Source organism: Amblyraja radiata, chromosome 11, assembly GCF_010909765.2.
Source record: "Amblyraja radiata isolate CabotCenter1 chromosome 11, sAmbRad1.1.pri, whole genome shotgun sequence".
In the NCBI taxonomy this organism is placed as follows: Eukaryota; Metazoa; Chordata; class Chondrichthyes; order Rajiformes; family Rajidae; genus Amblyraja; species Amblyraja radiata.
In genome coordinates, this window is record NC_045966.1 from 18,433,247 (window position 1) to 18,456,334 (window position 23,088).

The 23,088-nt window shown below is 38.5% G+C and overlaps 1 protein-coding gene across 1 annotated transcript in view; it reads right to left on the reverse strand.

Annotated features, from left to right (window-relative positions):
* The window catches only part of psd2 (pleckstrin and Sec7 domain containing 2), a 108,971-nt gene that overhangs the window by 18,922 nt on the left and 66,961 nt on the right, over positions 1-23,088 (reverse strand). The window contains exons 8-11 of the mRNA XM_033029448.1: positions 14,276-14,365; positions 6,561-6,604; positions 5,647-5,837; positions 83-153 (exon numbers count right to left, since the gene is read on the reverse strand). Of these exons, the coding sequence (XP_032885339.1) occupies positions 83-153; positions 5,647-5,837; positions 6,561-6,604; positions 14,276-14,365 (396 nt within the window). The remainder of the gene's footprint in view (positions 1-82; positions 154-5,646; positions 5,838-6,560; positions 6,605-14,275; positions 14,366-23,088) is intronic.

Below are 23,088 nucleotides of genomic sequence, written 5' to 3' on the forward strand. Positions count from 1 at the left end.
AAGCAACAAATAACAAAATATGGAATTTCAGCTTGCTAGTGACCTATAGCTTTGTCATTTTATTATGATTTTCTTTCATTACCTTTTGCAAGTAGAGAATGGTTCCTTTCAGTACAGCATAAAATTTTTTCCATCCTCGTCTTCCTCTAGGTGCTAAAAGAATAGTAAAATTTACGTCATACATAGTCATTCAAGTTACATTGCTAACAATCTCAATGATCGATTAGATTTTATAGACGTTTTCATAGATGCTGTTAATGTTTTCTTAGCAATTGATCAGGGACAGGATGTAAAAAGTACGGTCTGCTTTTTTGTGTGTATCATTTGTATACTTTTTTTTCCTCTTAGTTTTAGGGCATTTGAGATGGCAGGTAGAAAGGTGCAATACTCTTCCTGGAAGATGTGTGATGTCAGGGAAACTGCAGCTGGATGACCTCAGGATCGTCTGGCAAAATGAGAACTTCATAGATAATAGTTGTAATGAGATGGTCACGCCCAAGGTACAGGAAGAGAATAGATGGGTGACCACTAGGTCAGGGAGTAGACTAACAGTGCAGGTGACCCCTGTGGTTATTCCCCTCAAGGTATACCATTTTGGATAAGGTTGTGGGCGGTGACCTGTGAGGGGGTGAGCAGCAGCAGCAGACATGTTTGCTGCACCAAGCTCGGCTATGATGCACAGCAGAGAAGGGTAACATCAGGCAGAGCCATAGTGGTAGGAGACTAGTTAGTTAGCGGAGATTCTGTGGTAGCAATCAAAACTCTAGAAATGGTGTGTTGCCTCCATAGTGACAGGATCCTGGTGTCTCGGACATTCTCAAGGGAAGGATGAGCAACCAGATGTCATTGTGCATGTTGGCATGAATGACATGGGTATGAAAAGGGATGAGGTCCTGCAAAATTAATATTGGGAGTGAGGCAAAAGGTTAGAAAACAGGATCTCAATGGCAGTGATCTCTGGATTACTCCCAGCACCATGTGCTAGTGAGGGTAGGAATAGGAAAAAAGGACAGATGCACAGTATGTGTGGCTGAGGAGTTGGTGCCGGGATTCAGATGTTTGGATCATGGTGATCTCATCTGGGGCAGAGGTGACTTTAAACAGGTGGGATGGGTTGCACCTGAACTGGAAGAGAACTAATATCATGGCAGGCAGGTTTGGTAGATGTCCTTGGGGGGGTTAAACAAGACTGCAGCAGAAGGGGTGGGGGCTGTGGTGGAGGCAGGATCCAATGCAGGACTGAGACAGGTGAGAGGCTGAAAGTCAGCATGGAAAGTGATGAAAGAAAGTTCAGTGCACAGGATAGGCAGGAGAAAAGCAGGGAACAAGGAAGGACTGTTGGATTGAATTGCATTTATGTTAATGCCACACCTGAAGGGTAAGGCAAATGAATTTAGGGTGTGGCTAGGTAAGTGTGACTAGAACATTGTGGCTTTTTCAGAAACCTGGTTAAGAGAGAAACGGTACTTGCAGCTTAATGTTCCAGGGTACAGGTGCTGCAGGCGAGATATAGGGGGAGGGGGGAGGGGGGAGGGGGGAGGGGGGAGGGGGTAGGGGGTAGGGGGTAGGGGGGGGGGTAAAAGAGGAGGGGGTGTTGATTTATCACAGCAATAGTCTGGGATGACATTATTGATAGTTCGACCAGTGAAACTATATGGCCAAAGCTGGGAAATAAAAAGGGGAGGATCACCTTGTTGAGAGTGTACTATAGGACCCTAAATAGTCATCGGGAATTGGAAGAACAAATATGCCAGGAGATTTCAGGCAGCTGCAACAGTAATAGGGATGTCATAAAATGGGCTTTTAGAGCATTTGAGATGCCATGTTTCCCAATTTAGACAATAATGTTCTAAAGTTGATTGGAGTAGCTTGTTCATGGGCAAAGTAGCATCCAGAAAGTGGGATTATTCCTAATATTCTAGCCCGACAGTATTTAGTACATGAATACGTGGATAGGTTGAACTAGTACCACAGTTAGACTCGCCATCACAATGAATGATGGTGCTGGCTAGTAGGGCCGAATGGCCTCCTCCTGCACCTATTTTCTATGTTTATTACCATATCTGGCACAGTTTGCATCTGTGCATCTGCATGTTTTTTCCAAAACAATTCAATCAAAATACTTGGCTCATAACAGAAGCAACGGACAAAACAAAGAAGGCAAACAAATTTAAAAACATATCATTTTTTCTAACTAGCACAGTTTCTAGGAGGAATAATTGTTTAATGCAGTAATCATGTTCAACTGTTATTCTAATATTTGTTATATAGACATCATCGCATGTAAAAGGAAAGCCTACATTCTTTGATCCACAATATTCAAACATCTATTGATTCCTTCACTGTGTATACTGAGTAACTGAGTGACACAGTTCTTCTTGGATAAAGAACATCAAATATTCATTTCCCACTGTGTGCAGAACTTTCTTCCCATCTCAGTCCTGAATTACCATTTCTTTATTTTGTGACTGTGACCCTGATTCTAGATACCCCATTCAGAGGAAGCATAATTTTTACATCTACGCTGTTAAATCCTGAAATTGTTATTTTATACGGTTTAATGAGATCTGTCGCATTCTTCTGAGCTCAAGAGAGCATAGGATCAGTTTGCTTAATCTTTCTTCGTAGGCCATTTCTTATTCCAGAAATCAAATATCATCAAGGTGCAGACATGCTAATGTTTTATGTTTGTTATTGAGAACCTAAGAAGCAATTAAATAAATGACTGATTCTGAGCTCTCCTGCATCATTCTTGAATTTAGCCAGTAGAATTCAATAATAGCTCAAGTGGCAATGATATTCAAAACAATGTTAATTAAATAAATATGCAACTGATTTTGATGGAGTGTAGCTATTATGCCTGTTCTGCTGAGAGTCTCTGTGGCATTAATCATTCACACTAAACATTTCTGAATATTTGAACCATAATCATGGTGCACATCATAATTATGCCATTGCTGTGATTCAGGTTTTCAGTACATTTGAGCCTATTAATCCAATTAGATAATAACAGGTATTTCAATGTTTTTCATGTTAAAATGTAATAGTCGTATTATTAAAAATATTAGTAAAAAAAGTGTTAAATAATAACTTTGTAATGAAATTACCTCAGTAGAAAATGTTAACTCATTCACTCAGTAGCTTATTATTATCTAAACAGATGGTTGATATTTAAATATTAATATAATGCTAGCTGGTTACTGCATGAGCTATATCTAGGATTCTGCACAATGGGTAAATGGACGATAAATCTTAAGCATTGACTCTTTTTGATAAAGCTCAATATTTAATCAATTTCTTCACTTCAATTAGGGCATACAATTTATAAAACATTTACATCAGTATTTTTAAAATATTATCGATATACACATGAGAATTAACACAAGTTGAAGAGGGAGTTGCAAACCTATTCATTCAGATCTAGCAGCTCCCTCTAAATGCACCATAAGTTTAATGAAAATAAAATGCCTGCAGCTCTTTCAAAATATTGCTATGTGGTGTGCTGCAACAGTGAAACCTCATCAAGGGCTAGGGGAAGTAATTTTGTCTTTGAGAGAAGAATCTTTGAATATTTTTGCAGAAATGTAACTGAGGAAAGTTGCATCTGGTGCTGATCAGGGGAACTCTCACTGACCAAATGTGCAGGATATAAAGCATGAGACATGATGAAAGTGATGTTTCTCAGAGGAATAATTTGTGGAGATGATGATAAACACACCATAGTAAGGAGGGCATGATTGCTAATTTGTGTGTTAAATTTATGCTAAAGGGGGAATATCATTTGTGGTTGTACATCCCTGATGTCTGTGCTATCAAGACAGATTGGAAAACTATCCCCATGGTACCTCATATTTTATAGCAGGAACTCATTACTGACTTGTAAGTTTTGATGGATCAACTTGAGATAACCCATATTAATTTAAAAGGGTATGGTGTCCTAAAATTTGCTGGCCATCTGTAAGCAAAACCCAGCAGCAGGATAATGGCATGAAGAGGCAGAGTCAGTGTACTCCAAGGGCTTAAGAATTATAAAATGGCACACATCAGCAGCTGGCTTGTATAGCTAAAGAATAAACATCTGCACAGCCACATCAATGTGGTACCTAACATGAAGCTCATTTTACGAAGCAGCAGGTATTTAGCGTTTTCAGAAAACAGATACATTTCATGTCCATGAATGCTGGAAGCAATTTTCCCCAAATGACATCATAATTTTGTGTATTTCTTACTATTCTTAACTTAAACATCCCTGTTCTGGTAAAACAAGCCTCAGGTCTTCAAGTTTGTTCTCATGATAGTCATTCTTGCCTTAGATTGTGAGAGGAATAATGGTTAACAATCTTCGAGGAAATTAATCAGCAATTCTCCAACCCATTTTTTCAGTCAATTTGGTAAATGTAGAATCTGCTGGGCAGTTAAATCTGGTTGTTTATATAGCTACATTCTGTCAGTAGCTCGCTGATAAAGTAACAGGTCAGGCAGTATCTATGAAGATTATGGATACGTGGCATTTTGGGTAGAGACCCTTCCCGAACTGGTCCTGATCTACTGAGTTACTCCAGCATTTTGTTCAATTTTTTAAATAAACCAACATCTGCAATTGGTTTCTATCTCGCTGATAGAGTCAGGACTGAAATCCACAGAGACATTATATTTAACCACTGATTATTTGATAAATATGTATACAAAATAGAGTTAATGCTTTCTGATGTATATTAACTTTTACCTCTATGATGCGCTTAATTACTGGAACATTTAATTTTACAAATATGAATCTTCAAATTTTAATTATTTTTCATGATTCTTTTTTGGTATTTCATACTTTTAACACTCTTGATCCTAGTTTTCTTTCTCATGCTATATTTGGCTTTCCTTGATTTAACAAGGACATAAATTCTAATTTATATTTAAGTGTTCTGTCTCTGCATGTCTCAGCTGGCTGAAGAGGCATGCTGTTGCATGGCCTACTTACACACACACACACTTATTCCACTTTGGGGATATTGCACTCGATGCTTTTTGACAGCAAAAGATCCATGGGCAATCGCAATTGAAGCGTATCCTTGCAATTGTGAAAATTGCTATCTACTCCTGCAGTAAACAACAACGTAATTGTTGTAATGAATCTGGAGGTCACACCAATATTCATTTGAAGCATCCGGCACAGTGCACTTCAGTTATCAACAAGAACATCGAACAAATTACTGACACCAAAAACTCTGAAAGTCAAATGCAGCAGACTCCTCACAAAAACAAATACAATAAATTCATCTGAGAGTCATAAAAGAAAATGTTGGCGCTAACAGAAAGGTCTTGCTTAAGCAGGCTAATAGTGCCAGAATCCCAATAGTTCAAAACATCTGAATGTGTTGTACATTTTTAACTGTCATGGCATTGCCTGGTAAAGAATCTTGTAAAGGGCAGCATTCAAATAATCATTATCTGATATTGAAGACCACTCATGTTGATGGAGCGGTATAATAATCTTTCGCTCATTAGAAAACCAACAGCTGGATGAAAGGTGCAACAGGAATAAGTAACATGAGTTTCTAGCTCCTAACCATATCCTGCAAGCCTAAATGCCACAAGTAGATCTCAGAAAAGTTTCATGAGCCAATAAAAAAAAGAAAACTGGAAAATGCATACTTCTCTTGCCATCCATATCTGCATGTGTTTTACGATTGAGGACACCATGTTTGTATGTTGCTGCATTCAATGCCTGAGGGATGTCAAGGAATGGATTGCTACTATCAATTATTCTTGTCACTTTCTTTGGACAACTATCAAACTTATCATCCACAAGCTCTGAGAGAGATTTTCTTAATTCTTCTTCATCCCTAAAAGAAAAGAGTGGATACAATTTTATTGCAATATCTAATTCTACGTATTGTTTGACAACAAAGATACTTTAAATTACTTCACATTATTCACACCTGACAAGTATGTATACTGGTTGCTATTTATAGAATATAATTCAATATAAATAAACAGCATTTCTAATGCATTTCATGTGTGTAAAGGCAATATATTGCCAGCAGATTGAAAACAATTCCGAGGATCATTCTGGCCACAATGTTCATTACCTAGCTGCTGATTGCATGATCCATAAACAAATGTGCATGTACAGGGATAGAAATTGATTCTGACAATTTGCAAGAATATGAATAAATTTAATGAATGTGTGTCATGAGTTGATTGGAAGACTCAGAGTCTTCCTTGACCTAATAGAAACATAGAAACATAGAAATTAGGTGCAGGAGTAGGCCATTCGGCCCTTCGAGCCTGCACTGCCATTCAATATGATCATGGCTGATCATCCAACTCAGTATCCCAATGTACATTTGCTTCTTCTAGAGATAATTAATTCTAAGATTCTGCATTTAAAGGCAGAGTTCCAGGCAATAATTTCCATGGCAGGAGCTCTCCTATGTTAGATTTCAGTTCCAATATAGTGAAAGCAGTAATATTTTTGTAGCACCTTAAAAACAATATAATTGTGGTTATTTACAATTTAAGTTCATCAGAATTTAATTACATCAGAAGATAAAATTTGCACTTACACAGCCCACTCCAGCTTTTCATTTTTTATTGAGTTATACAACCACTGAAGGAAAAGAAATTATATTTTGTTAGTGAATATTCAAGCAGAAGAATGAATTTGAAGGGGACTTGACTCATATAATTATTTCCTCTTGTTAACATTCTTTACTACTTTGATTAGGTTGATTTGGAAAATGACAAGACACTCAATGTTGATTGTATATTATATACCATGCAAATTAAACACTTAAGTATCTCAATTGTTGTATTTCTGCTTCAGACAGAAATGGCAAAATAGAGACAATGTTCATGCAAGTGCAGATTGACTAACATTGCTGAAAAAATGTATCACTTTTAATTTCTGCATCAATCCACTTCAAAATAAGTAATCAATTCTTGAGTGGCCAAAACAAGACATAAAAAATATTCAGAACCATTTTCCAGTAATACTTGGTCAATTTCTTAGCAAAGCAGAAAGAAATTGTACCTTTACGGTGTGCCTTTTGTGATCCTTGCATATATAAAAACTTATTTTAATTTTTTGATTCTCTTCAATTCACTTCCCAACAGCCATGCACATTCAGCAGAAACTTCCAATGGTGATTATTCTGGGGGAACATGGCCATTTATGTAGTTGGAGCCTGCTGTTAGCGTAATAGCTTTTAAAGTAATGCAAGAGCATCAAATCTTCTACTGAAAATGTCAACAACCAAGAACAAACTCTAAGCCTTGTTAATTGAGTAATGTAATATTGTTATTCAAATATCATAATTTTAAGAAGCTACTCAGTTTTCTCTTTTTAACTCTGGTCACAAATTGTGTAAAATTCGAAGAATGTTCTGTATCAGGAGCATACACGTATAACTTAATGTCGAATAAATGTCCTATTGCATTTTGCAGAATGGAAATCATATAAACCAAACCAACTAGAGGAAGGTTCAGAAAGGCTTTGCGGAAGAATAGTGTTTTAAGACATTTTGAAAGAAGAGCAGTGAAGAATTTTAGGAATATATTTGTAGATTGCCAAAATAAATGAATATAAATAATGAGGTAAAGATGATAGTGATGGCAAATGGAAGGAAAAACCCAAGATGCAGTCAAGCCAACATTAAGTTTGGATGCTACTGGAGGAAAGGTACAGGGTCAGAAAGGAATAGGGTCGGAAATGAAGAGACAATTAAGGAATTTGAAATCAAGGATGAGAATTTTATATTTATGATGTTGAAGATCCAAATATATGTCACTAATAGACAAAAGTTATCGGTGAAAATAACTTATATTGAGCATATGCAGTCGCATTTCAGAGGAACTGAAGTTCATAGAAGGTGGATGAAATCTAACAAGCCAACAAACCAACAGGGTTCCATCACACTAAGCCGAAGGCAAGGTGGGCAATATTTTGAAGTTGGAAGTAGATCTTTGTGATAGCAAGGGAACTGGACTGAGGCTCATCCCAATGTGGAATAGGAAGTCCAGATTGTGAACGGTCTATTTCAACATGAAATACTGGCTATTGTAGAGAATGGAATCAATGAATGGTAACATGGGTTGAAGATGATGGTTTTGATTATACCAATCTTAATTCTGACTTGGATTATGACAAGAATCGGATTGTGTCCACAAGCCCTGTAATTAAGCCTTCTGGGACAACTAAAGGTGGTATTCTGAAGTAGAAAATCTGGGAAAGCTTGACAGCATAGGTTTAAGGTGAGAGAACAAGGATTTAAAGGGAGCCGGAGGGGCATATGTGGGTATATGGAATGCGCTGCCACATCAACTGGTAGAGGTGCATAGAATCACGTTTAAAAGACATTTCGAGAGATGAATAAGAAATGTTTAGAGGGATATGGGCCAAATACAGATAATTGGATGAGCTCTGACAGGCTCCTTGGTCAGCATGTACATGTTAGGCCAAAGGCACTTTTTCCATGCTGTATGATTCTATAATGTATCTATCCGTAAACCCTGAGAAATGTGAGTGGGTGCTTAGAATTGATACTTCAGAAATTATAGATAAGTAAAAATACACTGTATCCTTATCCTAAATTCAGAAAATAAGACAACCATTTTTTATAAATATAGCCTTGGTTGGTTTAAATAGGAAAATTTATCGGTGAACATTGCAAGTGAGTTACACACATGATATTATTTAATGATCCAGAATTTGAAACAGAAATAGTGATGAAGCAGTAAATATTCTTGCTAAAAGACACATCTACAAAGATAGTAGGTGCCTTGGTTTTACCTGCATTGGTCCTAATGGATTAGAAAAACACAAATGTTACATTGTTATTCAAAAATTAAAGTAGGAGACTATAGACTAGGTATCTAATTATGTCATTGGAAATATGCTCGAATTCAATATTAACAAAGCATAACAGAGCACTTAGAAAAATAGAAAACATAATTCATAGTGGAAAATTGTTGACTAAATTATTAGAATTGTTTGAGGTTGCACAAAGCAGAGAAGATAAAAGAATACCGGTGGATGTTGTGACTCTTGATATTAAACTGGCATAACAAAGGAGTAAATCAGTGTAACTGCACAAGGAAAGAGTTCATAAGTTTCAGCGTAATATATTAGCAAGGATAAAGGATTGGTGCAAAGAAAAAAATCGAAAGTTACCAAAGCTAAATCTATTTGACATGCCTGAAGGATAACTGCTGAGACCTTTGCTATTTATAAATCCCCATTAATAATGTGGTTGATGGGATCAAGTGTAATGCATCAAGTCTGACGATGATAAAATGATAGGTAGGTACATAAATAATATGGAGGAAACACGGTCACTGCAAGAGGACTGAGATTAAATGAATGGTGTATAATGTATTGAAATGCGAGGCAATTTATTATAGCAAAAAGCATACAGAAACAAAATATTAAAATGATGCGACACCAGTAAATGTTTTTGCTCAGAAATATTTGGATCTCCTTGTACAAGAAACAGGAAGCTGATATTGCAAGGTCGGTAACAGACAATAGACAATAGGTGCAGGAGTAGGCCATTTGGCCCTTCGAGCCAGCACCGCCATTCAATGTGATCATGGCTGATCATCCCCAATCAGTAGCCCGTTCCTGCCTTCTCCCCATATCCCTTGACTCCGCTATTTTTAAGAGCCCTATCTAGCTCTCTCTTGAAAGCATCCAGAGAACCTGCCTCCACTGCCCTTTGAGGCAGATAATTCCACACACTCACCACTCTCTGTGAGAAAATGTGTTTCATCGTCTCCGTTCTAAATGGCTTACTCCTAATTCTTAAACTGTGGCCCCTGCTCTGGACTCCCCCAACATCGGGAACATGTTTCCTGCCTCTAGCCTGTCCAAGCCCTTAACAATCTTACATGTTTCAATGAGATTTCCTCTCATCCTTCTAAACTCCAGCGTGTACAAGCCCAGCTGCCCCATTCTCTCAGCATATGACAGTCCTGCCATTCCGGAAATTAACCTTGTAAACCTACGCTGCACTCCCTCAATAGCAAGAATGTCCTTCCTCAAATTAGGGGACCAAAACTGCACACAATACTCCAGGTGTGGTCTCACTAGGGCTCTGTCCAACTGCAGAAGGACCTCTTTGCTCCTATATTCGATTCCTCGTGTTATAAAGGCCAACATGCCATTCGCTTTCTTCATCTGCCTGCTGTTCCTGCATGCTCACTTTCATAGACTGATGTACAAGGACCCCCAGATCCCGTTGTACTTCCCCTTTTCCCAACTTGACGCCATTTAGATAGCAATCTGCCTTCCTGTTTTTGCTACCAAAGTGGTATACCTCACATTTATTCGCATTAAATTTCAGCTGCCATGCATCTGCCACTCCCCCAACTTGTCCAAGTCACCCTGCATTCTCATAGCATCCTCCTCACAGTTCACACTGCCACCCAGCTTTGTGTCATCTTCAAATTTGCTAATGTTACTTTTAATCCCTTCATCCAAATCATTGATGTATATTGTTAATAGCTGCAGTCCCAGCACCGAGCCTTGCGGTACCCCACTAGTCACTGCCTGCCATTCTGAAAGGGACTCGTTAATCCCTACTCTTTGTTTCCTGTCTGCCAAACACGTCTCAATCCATGTCAGCAATCTACCCCAATACCATGTGCCCTAATTTTGCCCACTAATCTCCTATGTGGGACCGTATCAAATGCTTTCGGAAAGTCCAGGTACACTACATCCACTGGCTCTCCCTTGTCCATTTTCCTAGTTACATCTTCAAAAAATTCCAGAAGTTTAGTCAAGCATGATTTCCCCTTTGTAAATCCATGCTGACTCGGACCGATCCTGTTACTGCTATCCAAATGTGCGGCTCTCTCATCTTTGATAATTGACTCCAGCATCTTCCCCACCACCGATGTCAGGCTAACTGGTCTATAATTCCCCGTTTTCTCTCTCCCACCTTTCTTAAAAAGTGGGATAACATTAGCAACAATAGAACATTGGAAAATTATCACCAATGCATCCACGATTTCTAGAGCCACTTCCTTAAGTACCTTGTGATGCAGACCATCAGGCCCTGGAGATTTATCAGCCTTCATCAGTCTATCCAACACCATTTCCTGCCTAATGTGGATTTCCTTCTGTTCCTCTGTCACCCCAGATTCTCTGGCCACTACTATATCAGGAAGATTGTTTGTGTCCTCCTTAGTGAAGACTAATCCAAAGTACCTGTTCAACTCATCTGCCATTTCCTTGTTCCCCATAATAAATTCACCTTTTTCGGTCTTCAAGGGTCCAACTTTGGTCTTAACTATTTTTTTCCTCTTCACATACCTAAAGAAGCTTTTACTATCCTGCTTTATATTCTTGGCTAGCTTACCTCCATACCTCATCCTTTCTCCCCGTATTGTCTTTTTGGTTATCTTCTGTTGTTCTTTAAACATTACCCAATCCTCTTGCTTCCCGCTCATCTTTGCTACGTTGTACTTCTTCGCTTTAATTTTTATACTGTCCCTGATGTCCCTTGTCAGCCATGGTCGTCCCTTTCTTGCCTTGGAATCTTTCTTCCTCCTAGGAATGAACCGATCCTGCACCTTCTGTATTATTCCTCGAAACAGCTGCCATTTTTGTTCCACTGTCATCCCTGCTAGTGTATCTTTCCAGTCAACTTTGGTCAGCTCCTCCCTCATGGCCCCATAGTCCTCTTTATTCAACTGCAACACTGACACCTCCGATCTACTCTTCACCCTCTCCAATTGTAGATTAAACCTGACCATGTTATGGTCACTGCCTCCTAATGGCTCATTAATCTTGAGGTCCTTTATCAAATCCGGTTCATTACACAACAGCATCTCCAAGTGTTTTCATCAATGGACCGCCACTTCCACACATAGTTCCATGCACCACTTTCCATCATTCATTTATCAATATTCTGCCAGTCAGGCTTTGTGTAACATTCACCTACTCTGCAATACAGTTTCACGTGGATAAAGTGATTAAATGCAATTTGTTTCTCTTACACAATTCTAGAAAGCAACCAATGTTTTAGCATTGAAGTCTAGTTATTTGGATGTGTTCAGATATGCCAGTTTCAGAAAGAGCATTGTCTCGATCATTCAGCACTAATTTAGCAGTTATGGGAACAGATCGCTATTTCATGCTTCTTGACAATACATTCTGCCTACTATTTACTTTTGGTGAGCATTAATGTTGCACAGGTAACACCCTTTATCAGTGAAACTCACAAGTACACAGATTAATATCAGTCACCAAATTAGGCCCAATTTATCATCTGTTGTTGGGATCTGGATATGTTGGCACATGCACCCGAGTGAAGATTCATCATACTGATTGGTTTAAGGAAGAAGCGCTAATTCCCTTACTCTTTTATGGTACGGGTCCTCTGTAGAAATCATTAGAGGGGGGAAAAATCTCTCCGAATCTTAAATTGACATTCAAAAGTTCATAAAATCAGCTACACAAACTGACAGTAGGTAGTTCTCTATAGTTTATGATTTTCATTTATCAACTATTCCATAATGTAAGTATTACTGGGCACAGTTGAATAGAGAATTAGATGCATAGCTGTGCCAATTAATGACTCGGTGGGTCAGATTGAGATCTAAACTATTACGCGTCTGCCATTTGTTCAGCACATGTTCAACCTGTATCTACAAGCCGCAAAGTAGAAGTTGGCACTGTCGAACTCCTGCTCCATTTTGTCCGCCGTTCAAACAAGTAGTGGTTCATGGTTATTTGAATGTAGTCGCCACACTTCAATGAAAGTTCATGTTAAGATTGTTGATTATTTTCTTTTTTTTAATGTTATATTTATGTTTTTAATTCATTCACAATAACTCAATGTAATAAAGTTAAAGCTCCAAGCTGATGTTAACAGAATTTACCGCTGAGCAAGTCTGTTCCAATGAATTGGAAATAATGAAGTAAATATTTGAGTCCCCAGATTTGAGTCCAAGCAGTATGTGGATATAAATATGAATGATGTGACAATGATATAACAGGATACGTTCACAGAGCCTAATGCCTATTACTTCAAAATAAATCGGTGTGAGTCTTTGATGATCAGTTTAGTCTTATGGTTTAGGAAAGACTGCAAATGCTGGTTTAAATCTAAGGTACCCACAAAATGCTGGAGCAAGTCAACAGGACAGGCAGCATCTCTGGAGAGAAGGAATGGGTGACGTTTTGGGTCAAGACCCTTCTTCAGTCTGAATTACTCCAGCATTTTGAGTCTCTCTTAGTCTTATGGTTTGCCAATTTGATTTCTAAACTGGGCAAGAAAACCTGTCTGCAGTCAGTGCCTGTTGAACATGTAAATCATGAAGCTACTTTTGGTGCATCATTTCACCTATATTTAATATTAGCTATGGGATTCATTAACCTCTTTGAATTGGAATTATTATTAGGATTATTTGTTCCAGCTTGAATCACAAAGGATGCAACAAAACTATGGGATTTCCTTGTAAAAAAAAATACAAATGGTACCCTTCATGGAAATGAAATGTAAAGCAAGAAGAAAATTGCAATTAACTATCAAAATACCAGGAGAAAAACCAAATGTAATTTTTTTTCAGTATATTAATGAAAACAATTTTTAGATGCCAAGCAATATGAATATTTAGCTCAAAGATCACTGGAAGATTATGAGATGGTTATCACAAAAATGTTTACTGCGCTATATTATGCTAATATTTCAGTTTTCTATATATCTGTTCTTCTTCAATTTTGACCCTAACATTTTCAAAAGTAAAATTCGAGCTGACATGTTCTTGTGTGGAATAATTGTTTTAAGTTTAATATGATTAGCAATCACCGCAGGAGATTTTATCTGCGCCCTTTTGTGTTTGGGTATCAAATACAATATTCTAGTTAACATGACAAGCAGGCAACTAAACCAAGATTCCCCACCATTAAGTTCACAGCAAGGAAATACACTGTGATGTCCTTGTAAACACCATTAAAGAGTGAATCACAGTGGGTAAGAGTGGTGTATTCTTAAATTCTTCTAGGGAGGAAAGATTTCAATCTCACCTGGGAACCTGTAGATAATGAATAATTTAAAAAATGAACTCATTAAGTGCATCTTACCATTCTATGGCACAGTACATTTTGTGCATCGTTTTGCAGTAGATTTACAAATTGGCAGATGTTTCATTGCACTGGAGTAACACAAGCAATTAATCATTTCCGATGGAACATCGTTGTCACAACATTTAGGTTCTTGCAAACCTACATAGCTTGGTAACAATGTAATTATTATTTTATTACTGTGAACAATACCTTCAATAAATCTTTTGGAAAATCCTTTCCATCATTAAGGCCATCCAGATTAGAAATAAATTGCTGACATGACATCTTTTTCCCAATATTCTGAAATATACAGACATAATAAAACTCACTTTTAATTAAATACGACAATGAAACTAATACTTGAAACAAGCAAAATGAAAATTAAGATACTTTAAAACAGACATTAAGCACAATAATGGAAATGTTTATTTTGAAACAAAGCACATAAATACAGAGTAAATTTACAAACCTCGATAATAATTGGGAAAGGGAGACTTGCCCTAAAGCACATGGAGGCAATTTACTATAAAATGAATAAACTGGATTGGGATAAAAGTACGAAGTTTAATACGAATTAAGAATAACAAGATCTTGGAAAATTGCCTGAAGCATCAGGAATAAAACTGGGTTATATAGGGCCAACTGCTTGAGAAAGCACAATGCCATAACTCTGGCAGCTAAGGCATGAATGGGAACTAAATATTCCTGGCAATAAAATGAATGGAAATATAAAGATGAAGATATCAATAGCACGACCGAAGATAACATTTGTAATACTGAAAATAAAACCAGTATACATAGGCATTTGTTGAAAAGGGAAGTTTCTGATGAAATTGCAGCAACTATTATCATAATTTTTCATGGTTTCTCATCTGAAGGGTAATAGCATTACACTTTTGTTTTTAATATTGACTGGTATTAAGACTAAAAGCACCATACAAGGTGTAGGAAAATGTCAAAAGAAAAACGTCAAAAAAAAAGTCAGTAAACGTCATGACTTTGCCTAATTATTGGCAAACACCAAAAATAAAGTAACAGTATGATTGGCTTCCAAACATATTTTTGGTGGAAGTTACTAATGTATAGACAAATAGAATGCAACAGAATTGATAAAATTGTGCTTTCTAAAAGCAAATAAACAAAATGGTACACAAGAAATATGTCTATTTTCTATGCGAGGGATCTATTTGGGAACCATTGGTTTTAAACGCATGGGGAATCATCTTAAAAATTGTCCGTAAGCTGAACCTGGGTAAAGTTATGAGATGCTCCAGGAGATCAATACTGATGCGTTTCAGCACAGATATAAGTTAAGGCGAAACATTTTGGGTGCTGAACAGAAAACGTGGTCCAAATAACCAGATCTTTAAAGAGGTTGTAAAAAAAACTTGCAATTGAGTTCGAGGCTTTTTATATGGAGATATTCAAAATAGCAGCAAAAATGGTCATGCTGAATCTGCACAACCAGAGTGCTATATGCTGCTTTGGGCAGCTGTATTCACCCCCAACATCATTACTGTAGAGAATATATTTTAGTCCAAGAAAAACAGCAAAAGAGCTATAAAACTGCAGAAACTCGTCAGTGAAACCAAGAAAACTGAACACACATCAAACAGAAGCTCTTCAGATTTTGAAAGTTTTCATGCTGGCCTGAATGTTGCCCACTCCACCTTTCCCAGCACTAGAAATGCTGCCCGTACTCCAGCCACACCTATAACTTACCTGGGCCTTTCTTGTAGGCCATCTGCAGCCCAGACTCCTAATGCCATGGCCTACATGGCAACAGCGCCTCAGGCATCGCACTGTCTCTTACATTTTAATAGATTTTAAATGACACTGAATGTAAGTAAATAATTGAACATTATTAAAAATTAAAATTCTAATTTCAAAAATAAGTTTGACTAAAAGCACAAAGTTATCAACAAAAACATTAAATTAAAGCAGCATATGCCTTCCACATTGCTTCCTAAATATTTGACTTCTAATCCACATTGAAGTCACCAGGATCTGACTTGCCAAAGGACCTGAGAACCAAATCCTCAGTGCATTGTTGGCAAATCTAAAAGTTCAGGGATCCCGCTGCAAGCAATCTTCAAGATCCCTGCATCGTCTTTTTAAACAAAAGCAGCAGTATTACTATTTGTTGCTGCATCAATAACGATAAGAAATAGAGGATTAGAAATAGAATTATGATTTGTTTAATTCAGAGGAATACTAACGTTTTACAATCCATTAATGCAACTAACAAAAGGACACAAAATGATCCGCTCCCGCAACAGAACTTCGTTTTTTATAATGATTCAATTTTCCTGTTATTTTCTGCACCTGCACCCCCCCGCCCCCCCCCCCCCCACAGATGTTGAGCGTCTACCACTCTCAACAATCAACGAATGTCGTGAAATGCTCCCCACCTATTGGCACAAGGGACTTCTTAACATCTTGTCCTGTGTATTTGATTCTGATCTCTTTAAAAAGGTAAGGAGGTTGATTTTGATGAATCCCTGCATGGTCACATCCAGTACAGCTAGATATTATTAATGAGTAGGAAAGAACTGCAGATGCTGGTTTACACTGAAGATAGACACAAAATGCTGGAGTAACTCAGCGAGACAGGCAACATCTCTGGAGAGAAGGAATGGGTGATGTTTCGGGTCGAGGCCCTTCAACCCAAAACGTCACCCATTCCTTCTCTCCAGAGATGTTGCCTGTCCCACTGAGTTACTCCAACATTTCAAGATTCAAGGAAATTTATTGTCATGTGTCCCTGATAGGACAATGAAATTCTTGCTTTGCTTCAGCAATACAGAACATAGTAGGCATGACTACAGAACAGATCAGTCTGTCCATATACCATTATATAAATATATACACACATGAATAAATAAACTGATAAAGTGCAAATAAACAGATAATGGGCTATTAATGTTCAGAGTTTTGTCCGAGTCAAGTTTAATAGCCTGCTGTGGGGAAGTAGCTATTCCTGAACCTGGCTGTTGCAGTCTTCAGGCTTCTGTACCTTCTACCTGAAGGTAGTGGGGAGATGAGTGTGTGGCCAGGATGGTGTGGGTCCTTGATGATACTGCCAGCCTTTTTGAGGCAGTGACTGCGATAGATCCCCTCGATGGAAGGCAGGTCAGAACCGATGATGGACTGGGCAGTGTTTACTACTTTTTGTAGTCTTTTCCTCTCCAGGGCGCTCAAGTTGCCAAACCAAGCCCCGATGCAACCGGTCAGCATGCTCTCTACTGTGCACCTGTAGAAGTTAGAGAGAGTCCTCCTTGACAAACCGACTCTCCGTAATCTTCTCAGGAAGTAGAGGCGCTGATGTACTTTCTTAATAATTGCATCAGTGTTCTCGGACCAGGAAAGATCTTCAGAGATTTGCACGCCCAGGAATTTGAAGCTCTTGTCCCTTTCAACCATCGACCCGTTGATATAAACGGGACTGTGGGTCCCCATCCTACTCCTTCCAAAGTCCACAATTAGTTCTTTGGTTTTGCTGGTGTTGAGGGCCAGGTTATTGTGCTGGCACCATATGGACAGTCGCTCAATCTCTCTTCTATACTCTGACTCATCCCCATCAGTGATACGTCCCACCACAGTGGTGTCATCAGCGAACTTGATGATGGAGTTCGCACAATGACCGGCTACGCAGTCATGATTATAGAGCGAGTACAGCAGGGAGCTGAGCACGCAGCCTTGAGGTGCTTCCGTGCTGATTGTTATCGAGGCTGACACATTTCCACCAATACGAACAGACTGTGGTCTCTGAATGTGGAAATCGAGGATCCAGTTGCAGAGGGATGCGCATAGACACAGTTCTGTGGGTTTGGTAACTAGCTTGGAGGGGATGATTGTATTAAATGCCAAGCTGTAATCAATGAATAACAGCCTGATATACGAGTTTTTGTTCTCCAAGTGGTCCAGAGCAGAGTGGAGAGCCAGCGAGATCGCATCCACCGTTGATCTGTTGTGGCAGTAAGCGAACTGAATTTTGTGTCTATCTTAGATATTATAAAACATTATTTCACCACAACAAAGTATTATTGCTTTAAAAAAAGACACAAAAGTCTGGTGTAACTCAGCTGGTCAGGTAGCATCTCTGGAGAACATGGATAGGTGATGTTTCGGGTCGAGACCCTTCATCATCTATCTATGATATTTCGGAGATCTTTCCTGGTCCCGGCATACTGATGCAATTATAAAGAAAACAATCAGTGCCTGTACTTCCTGAGAAGATTACGGAGAGTCAGTATGTCAAAGAGGACTCTCTCGAACTTCTACAGGTGCACAGTGGAGAGCATGCTGACTGGTTGCATCGTGGCTTGGTTCGGCGACTTGAGCGTCCAGGAGCGGAAAAGAATGCAGAAAGTTGTGACCACTGCCCAGTCCATCAGCGGCTCTGACCTCCCCACCATCGAAGGGATCTATTGCAGTCGCAGCCTCAAAAAAGCTGCCAACATCATCAAGGACCAACACCATCCTGGCCACACACTCCCCTCTCTGCTGCCATCAGGTAGAAGGTACAGGAGCCTGAAATCTGGTGCATCCATGTTCAGGAACAGCTTCTTCCCCACAGCCATCAGGCTATTAAACTCTCCATCAAACAAACTCTGAACTATAACAGCCTATTGCACTTTATCTGTTTATTTATGTGTATACAGTATATATGGTCTATGCTATATAGACACACTGAACTGTTCTGTATTTATGCTTACAATACTCTTGTGCTGCAGCAAGCAAGAATTCCATTGCCCTATCTGGGACACATGACAATAAACTCTCTTGACTTGACTATGTTCTCCAGAGATGCTGCCTGACCTGCTGAGTCACTCCAGCATCTGCAGGTCTTTGGCTTTACAATATAACTACCAAATTTAACTAAGGCAACTACAACATGTAAGTGGAAATTGTCACCAAGATTGCTGGGACATCTTAAGATTGACTAGCCAGGATAAGATTGGGAGGGCTGGGGGAAAATGCTTGAGATCATGAGAACAGGTTAGGATTTGAGCAGTTTAATGGCTGGAGGTTGGTGTAAGCTACTGAACCTCAGTGTCCCATTGTTCTCTCCAGTTGCTTTTCCCCATCAGCTGGCTGTGGCAATGCTCAACTCTGAAACCAAATAAGTTAAGTAACTTCTAAGGGGTTCCATATAATGTCAGATAATTGATATTTAGTATACCTAGGGTGAGCTCAGCAGCCCAACATGCACTTATACCAGTTCACCAATCTTCCGAAGAGAAAACTTGTTTGGTGCTGACAGTTATGAGAACTTCAGAACATCAGTCCCATTATATATTACCCACAATGGTACTCATGAAATAAAGATGGTACAGCATTAAGGATGGCTCGGATGATCAAGGCAAGTGTAGCCTGAATGGGCATGTAAAAATGATTTCAATCACTTCTACAAGATTGGAAATATGGGTTGACAAGAACAAAATCGATCCATTTATTCAAAGTCCAAGCAAGTAATAAGCCCATGTTGAACTCCACAAGGAAATCCATCGCTACTATGTAGCATGAAAATCACAAAATCGTGAATAGAATCCTTGCTTATTTTGCCCAAATAGCCCAAACCTGCTCTTATTCCATATCACTGATTTTTTCTACGTGTATCGATATATTTCCACTTTTAAGACAATTACTAAGCTGCTCCTACCACACAATCAGACTCCAGATAATATTCCAGATAATATGAATTAATTGCAAGAAAAATGTTTTTCCTAATGCCACTATAGTTGTTTTGTAAATGATTTTAAAGTTATGTGCAAAAAGGTACAAAGTGCTAGAGTAACTGAGCAGGTCAGGCAGCATCGCTGGAGAACATGGATAGGCAATGATTTGGGTCGAGACCCTTCTTCTTTGTGTTCTTTTTTGTATTAACCAGCATCGTTACTTCTTTGTTTCTAAATGTATGTGCTCTGGTTCCTTACCCGTCTCCTTTGGGTACAGTTTCTTTCTATTCACATTGCCCAAACCTTGTGCTGCACTGAAGCTGAACACCATGTCAATCCTTAATAGTCGTGCAGTCGTACCCTATGGAATTGATAGCAGTAGGGGTGTGCAACTATTAAGGATTGAGATAGACCACCTATCTGGGCTGCAATAGATCCAGTTCCAGATTCAACAAGGAGCAGCTGCTACATGATTCCACAAATGCGCTTGATGGGATTATAAAACTACAGGGAAATATAATCTCATGCAAGGCAAGTAGCACATTGTACATTTACCAGGGTGAGTCCAAGTTGCTGTCACAGAAACAGAAACTGTGCCTGAAAGATTGATGAAGGCAAAGATCCTCATTGCAGTTGGCACTCCAATTGAATAATCAAACTGAGGAACTGTTTGGATCTACATGATTAAATGGCACATGATTGAACAAAGGCACTATCTCTCCAGTAAGAAGAAATCTTCCTTCTACTCGATGCCAATAAGAGATTTTAGCTTGCAGAGCTCAACTGTGGAAAAGTGTTTCTAATGGCCTAATTTGCATGTCGTGGCAGATTTGGTGGCTGCCTTCTGAGATGGGTACTGCACCTCAAAACTCAAAACATTTCAACCCAGCCTGATGACTTGCTGGAGCAGAAACTATAGTAGATGCTGCTTTTTGTCATTGGAGAGGGGCAGAAGGTGCAGATGCAGAGATGAACACTGACATGACTAATTCACAACCAACTATTCAAAAAGGGGGAGAGAAAACAGGGAACTACATACCAGTTAGCCTAACACTGGTGGCAGGGAAAGTGATAAAATTCATTATAAAGAATATGGTAACAGGGCACTTAGAAAATATCAGTGGGATTAGTCAAAGTCAACGTGGATTCATGAAAAGGAAATGTTTGACAAAATTATTGAAGTTTGTTTTGTGGTTGTACAGATAGAATAGACAATGAAGAACCAATGACTATGGTATATTTGGATCATCAGCGGCCTTTGATACAGTCCCACATAAAGAGTTAAGGGCCTGTCCCATTTTTCCGAGCTGCTCGTGAATTCTCCCAAGTTTTCCCCTTGATTCTAACTCGGAGAATGTTCGTAACGGGTCCGTAGGTATATTGTAGTGGCTCGTTATGTCAGCCGTAGGTACTCGGGACATTACATGTTGCAATTTTTCTCCTCCCGACTATCTTTTTACTCATGGATATTTTTTGTCATGGTGGAAAAAACGTCCCGACTTACCTGATGCTCCGAGTACCTACGGCTGACATAACGAGCCGCTATGATAGATCAACGGATTCTTACGGCCTCCTTCCGGACCCGTTACGAACATTTTCCAAGTTTGAATCAAAAGGAAAACTCGGGAGAATTCGTCAGCAGCTCGGGAAAGTGGGACAGGCCCTTTAATGTGTAAATTAAGCACTTGGGATTAAGGCTAATATACTAGTGGACTGAAAATTGATCTTCAGAAAAAAAATGGGCACAATGTTTTTATTCTTGAGTTGGCAGGCAGTAACTAGTTGAGTAACACAAGGACTAATACTTAAGCCCCAGCTACCCACAATATAAATCAGTGATTTGGATGAGGGAACTTTGTCAATGGCACGAACTGGATGGGATTATGAGTTGTAAAGAAGCAGAAAGGTGTCAAGGCAACCTAGACTAAAGCTATAGCTGATGGAGTACAATATTGGTATATATGAAGTTTTCCATTTTGGTAGAAAAGAAGAAAGGCTTTTATTTAATAGTGGTAGACTTTTTTCTATTGTTTGAAGCCTTTGGTTGAACATGAAATTCCAGATAAGCACTGGGCTCTTCAGTCTGAAGATTTTACTTGCCAGGTAACAGAATGCAAGGTACTTGTAATTGACAAACTCCCTACCCTCATCTCCCTGCATGCACGCACACAACATTTGATGCAGGTGAGTTTTCTACATTTATGGATTAAGTTGAAATGCATTTGTATAATCATGTCACCATATTATCATATTGGCCAAAGTCTACTGGAAAGAAAGGGGATACTCCAATAAATATCAACATGATATAATTATCAATAATAACAACAATTACCCTTAAACTGTTATCCTTAAACAAATAAAAGAAAATATCTTTAAAATTCCAATTTTGCTTTTAGCTGTTCTAACGTCATCTAACATACTCACCTTAATTGTTGCAGTTACAGATGGAATGGAGACTGTTCTAAATCATTTACTAGTAAAAGATTTTTCTGTGTACTTACCCTTCCACACTGCATAGATTAGTTAGTTGATAATAATTGGCCTGCAGATCAGTAAGGTTTTGAATGCCAGAATGGAAGATTTAGGCTTGCTTTTCCAAACAAATGGTCAGAACAAAAACTGAATTATGTAGTTAATTAATATAAAATAAATGTGTTATTCGATTAACTTGTCATAGATTATGAATCTCTCTTACATTTTCAGTAAACTTAAATGGAATGTGTTGACATGAAATTTGGAAGGTGGGTGTTCATGAGATGGAAAGTGATAGAAGATTGCATTAGCTTCAAAGATCATGCACTAAGCAAAGCTACACTTACCACCTGAGAGGGGTATATACACCAAATATGGGATCCAGGCCCAGGCAGGAAATCAGAAAGGATACAAAGGCAAAAGAAAAGGTTAGTATCTAACATGCAGCTGGTGGAATTTCCTCCAGTGGAGGTTACCAACTTTAGTGGAAGCTTTGAGGGAAAATGAAAACAATGTCATTTTGTCCCTATTGCAATGGAAATAAATTCAAGGGGAAACCAAGGCAAAGTGTCCTTCTCTCCCTCTTGCATTGTGTTACGATTCAGACACTAGAATAACAAGAAATCGCTCAATTGATTTTAGGAGCCTATTTCAATTTGAGACACAAGTATTCCCATTTATCTCCAGTTTAGCTGCATTTTGAACTCAGCTAATAATTATTAACTACCCTTTTACGAGGAGTTTATTTTAAATGTTAATCATTCATTAAAGTTGAAGTTAATTTAAACTGCTTTCCTTTGGAGCTAATGATCTAACATATCTCAAACTAATATTTTTGGTTCACCTTAACCATATATTTTATATAATATA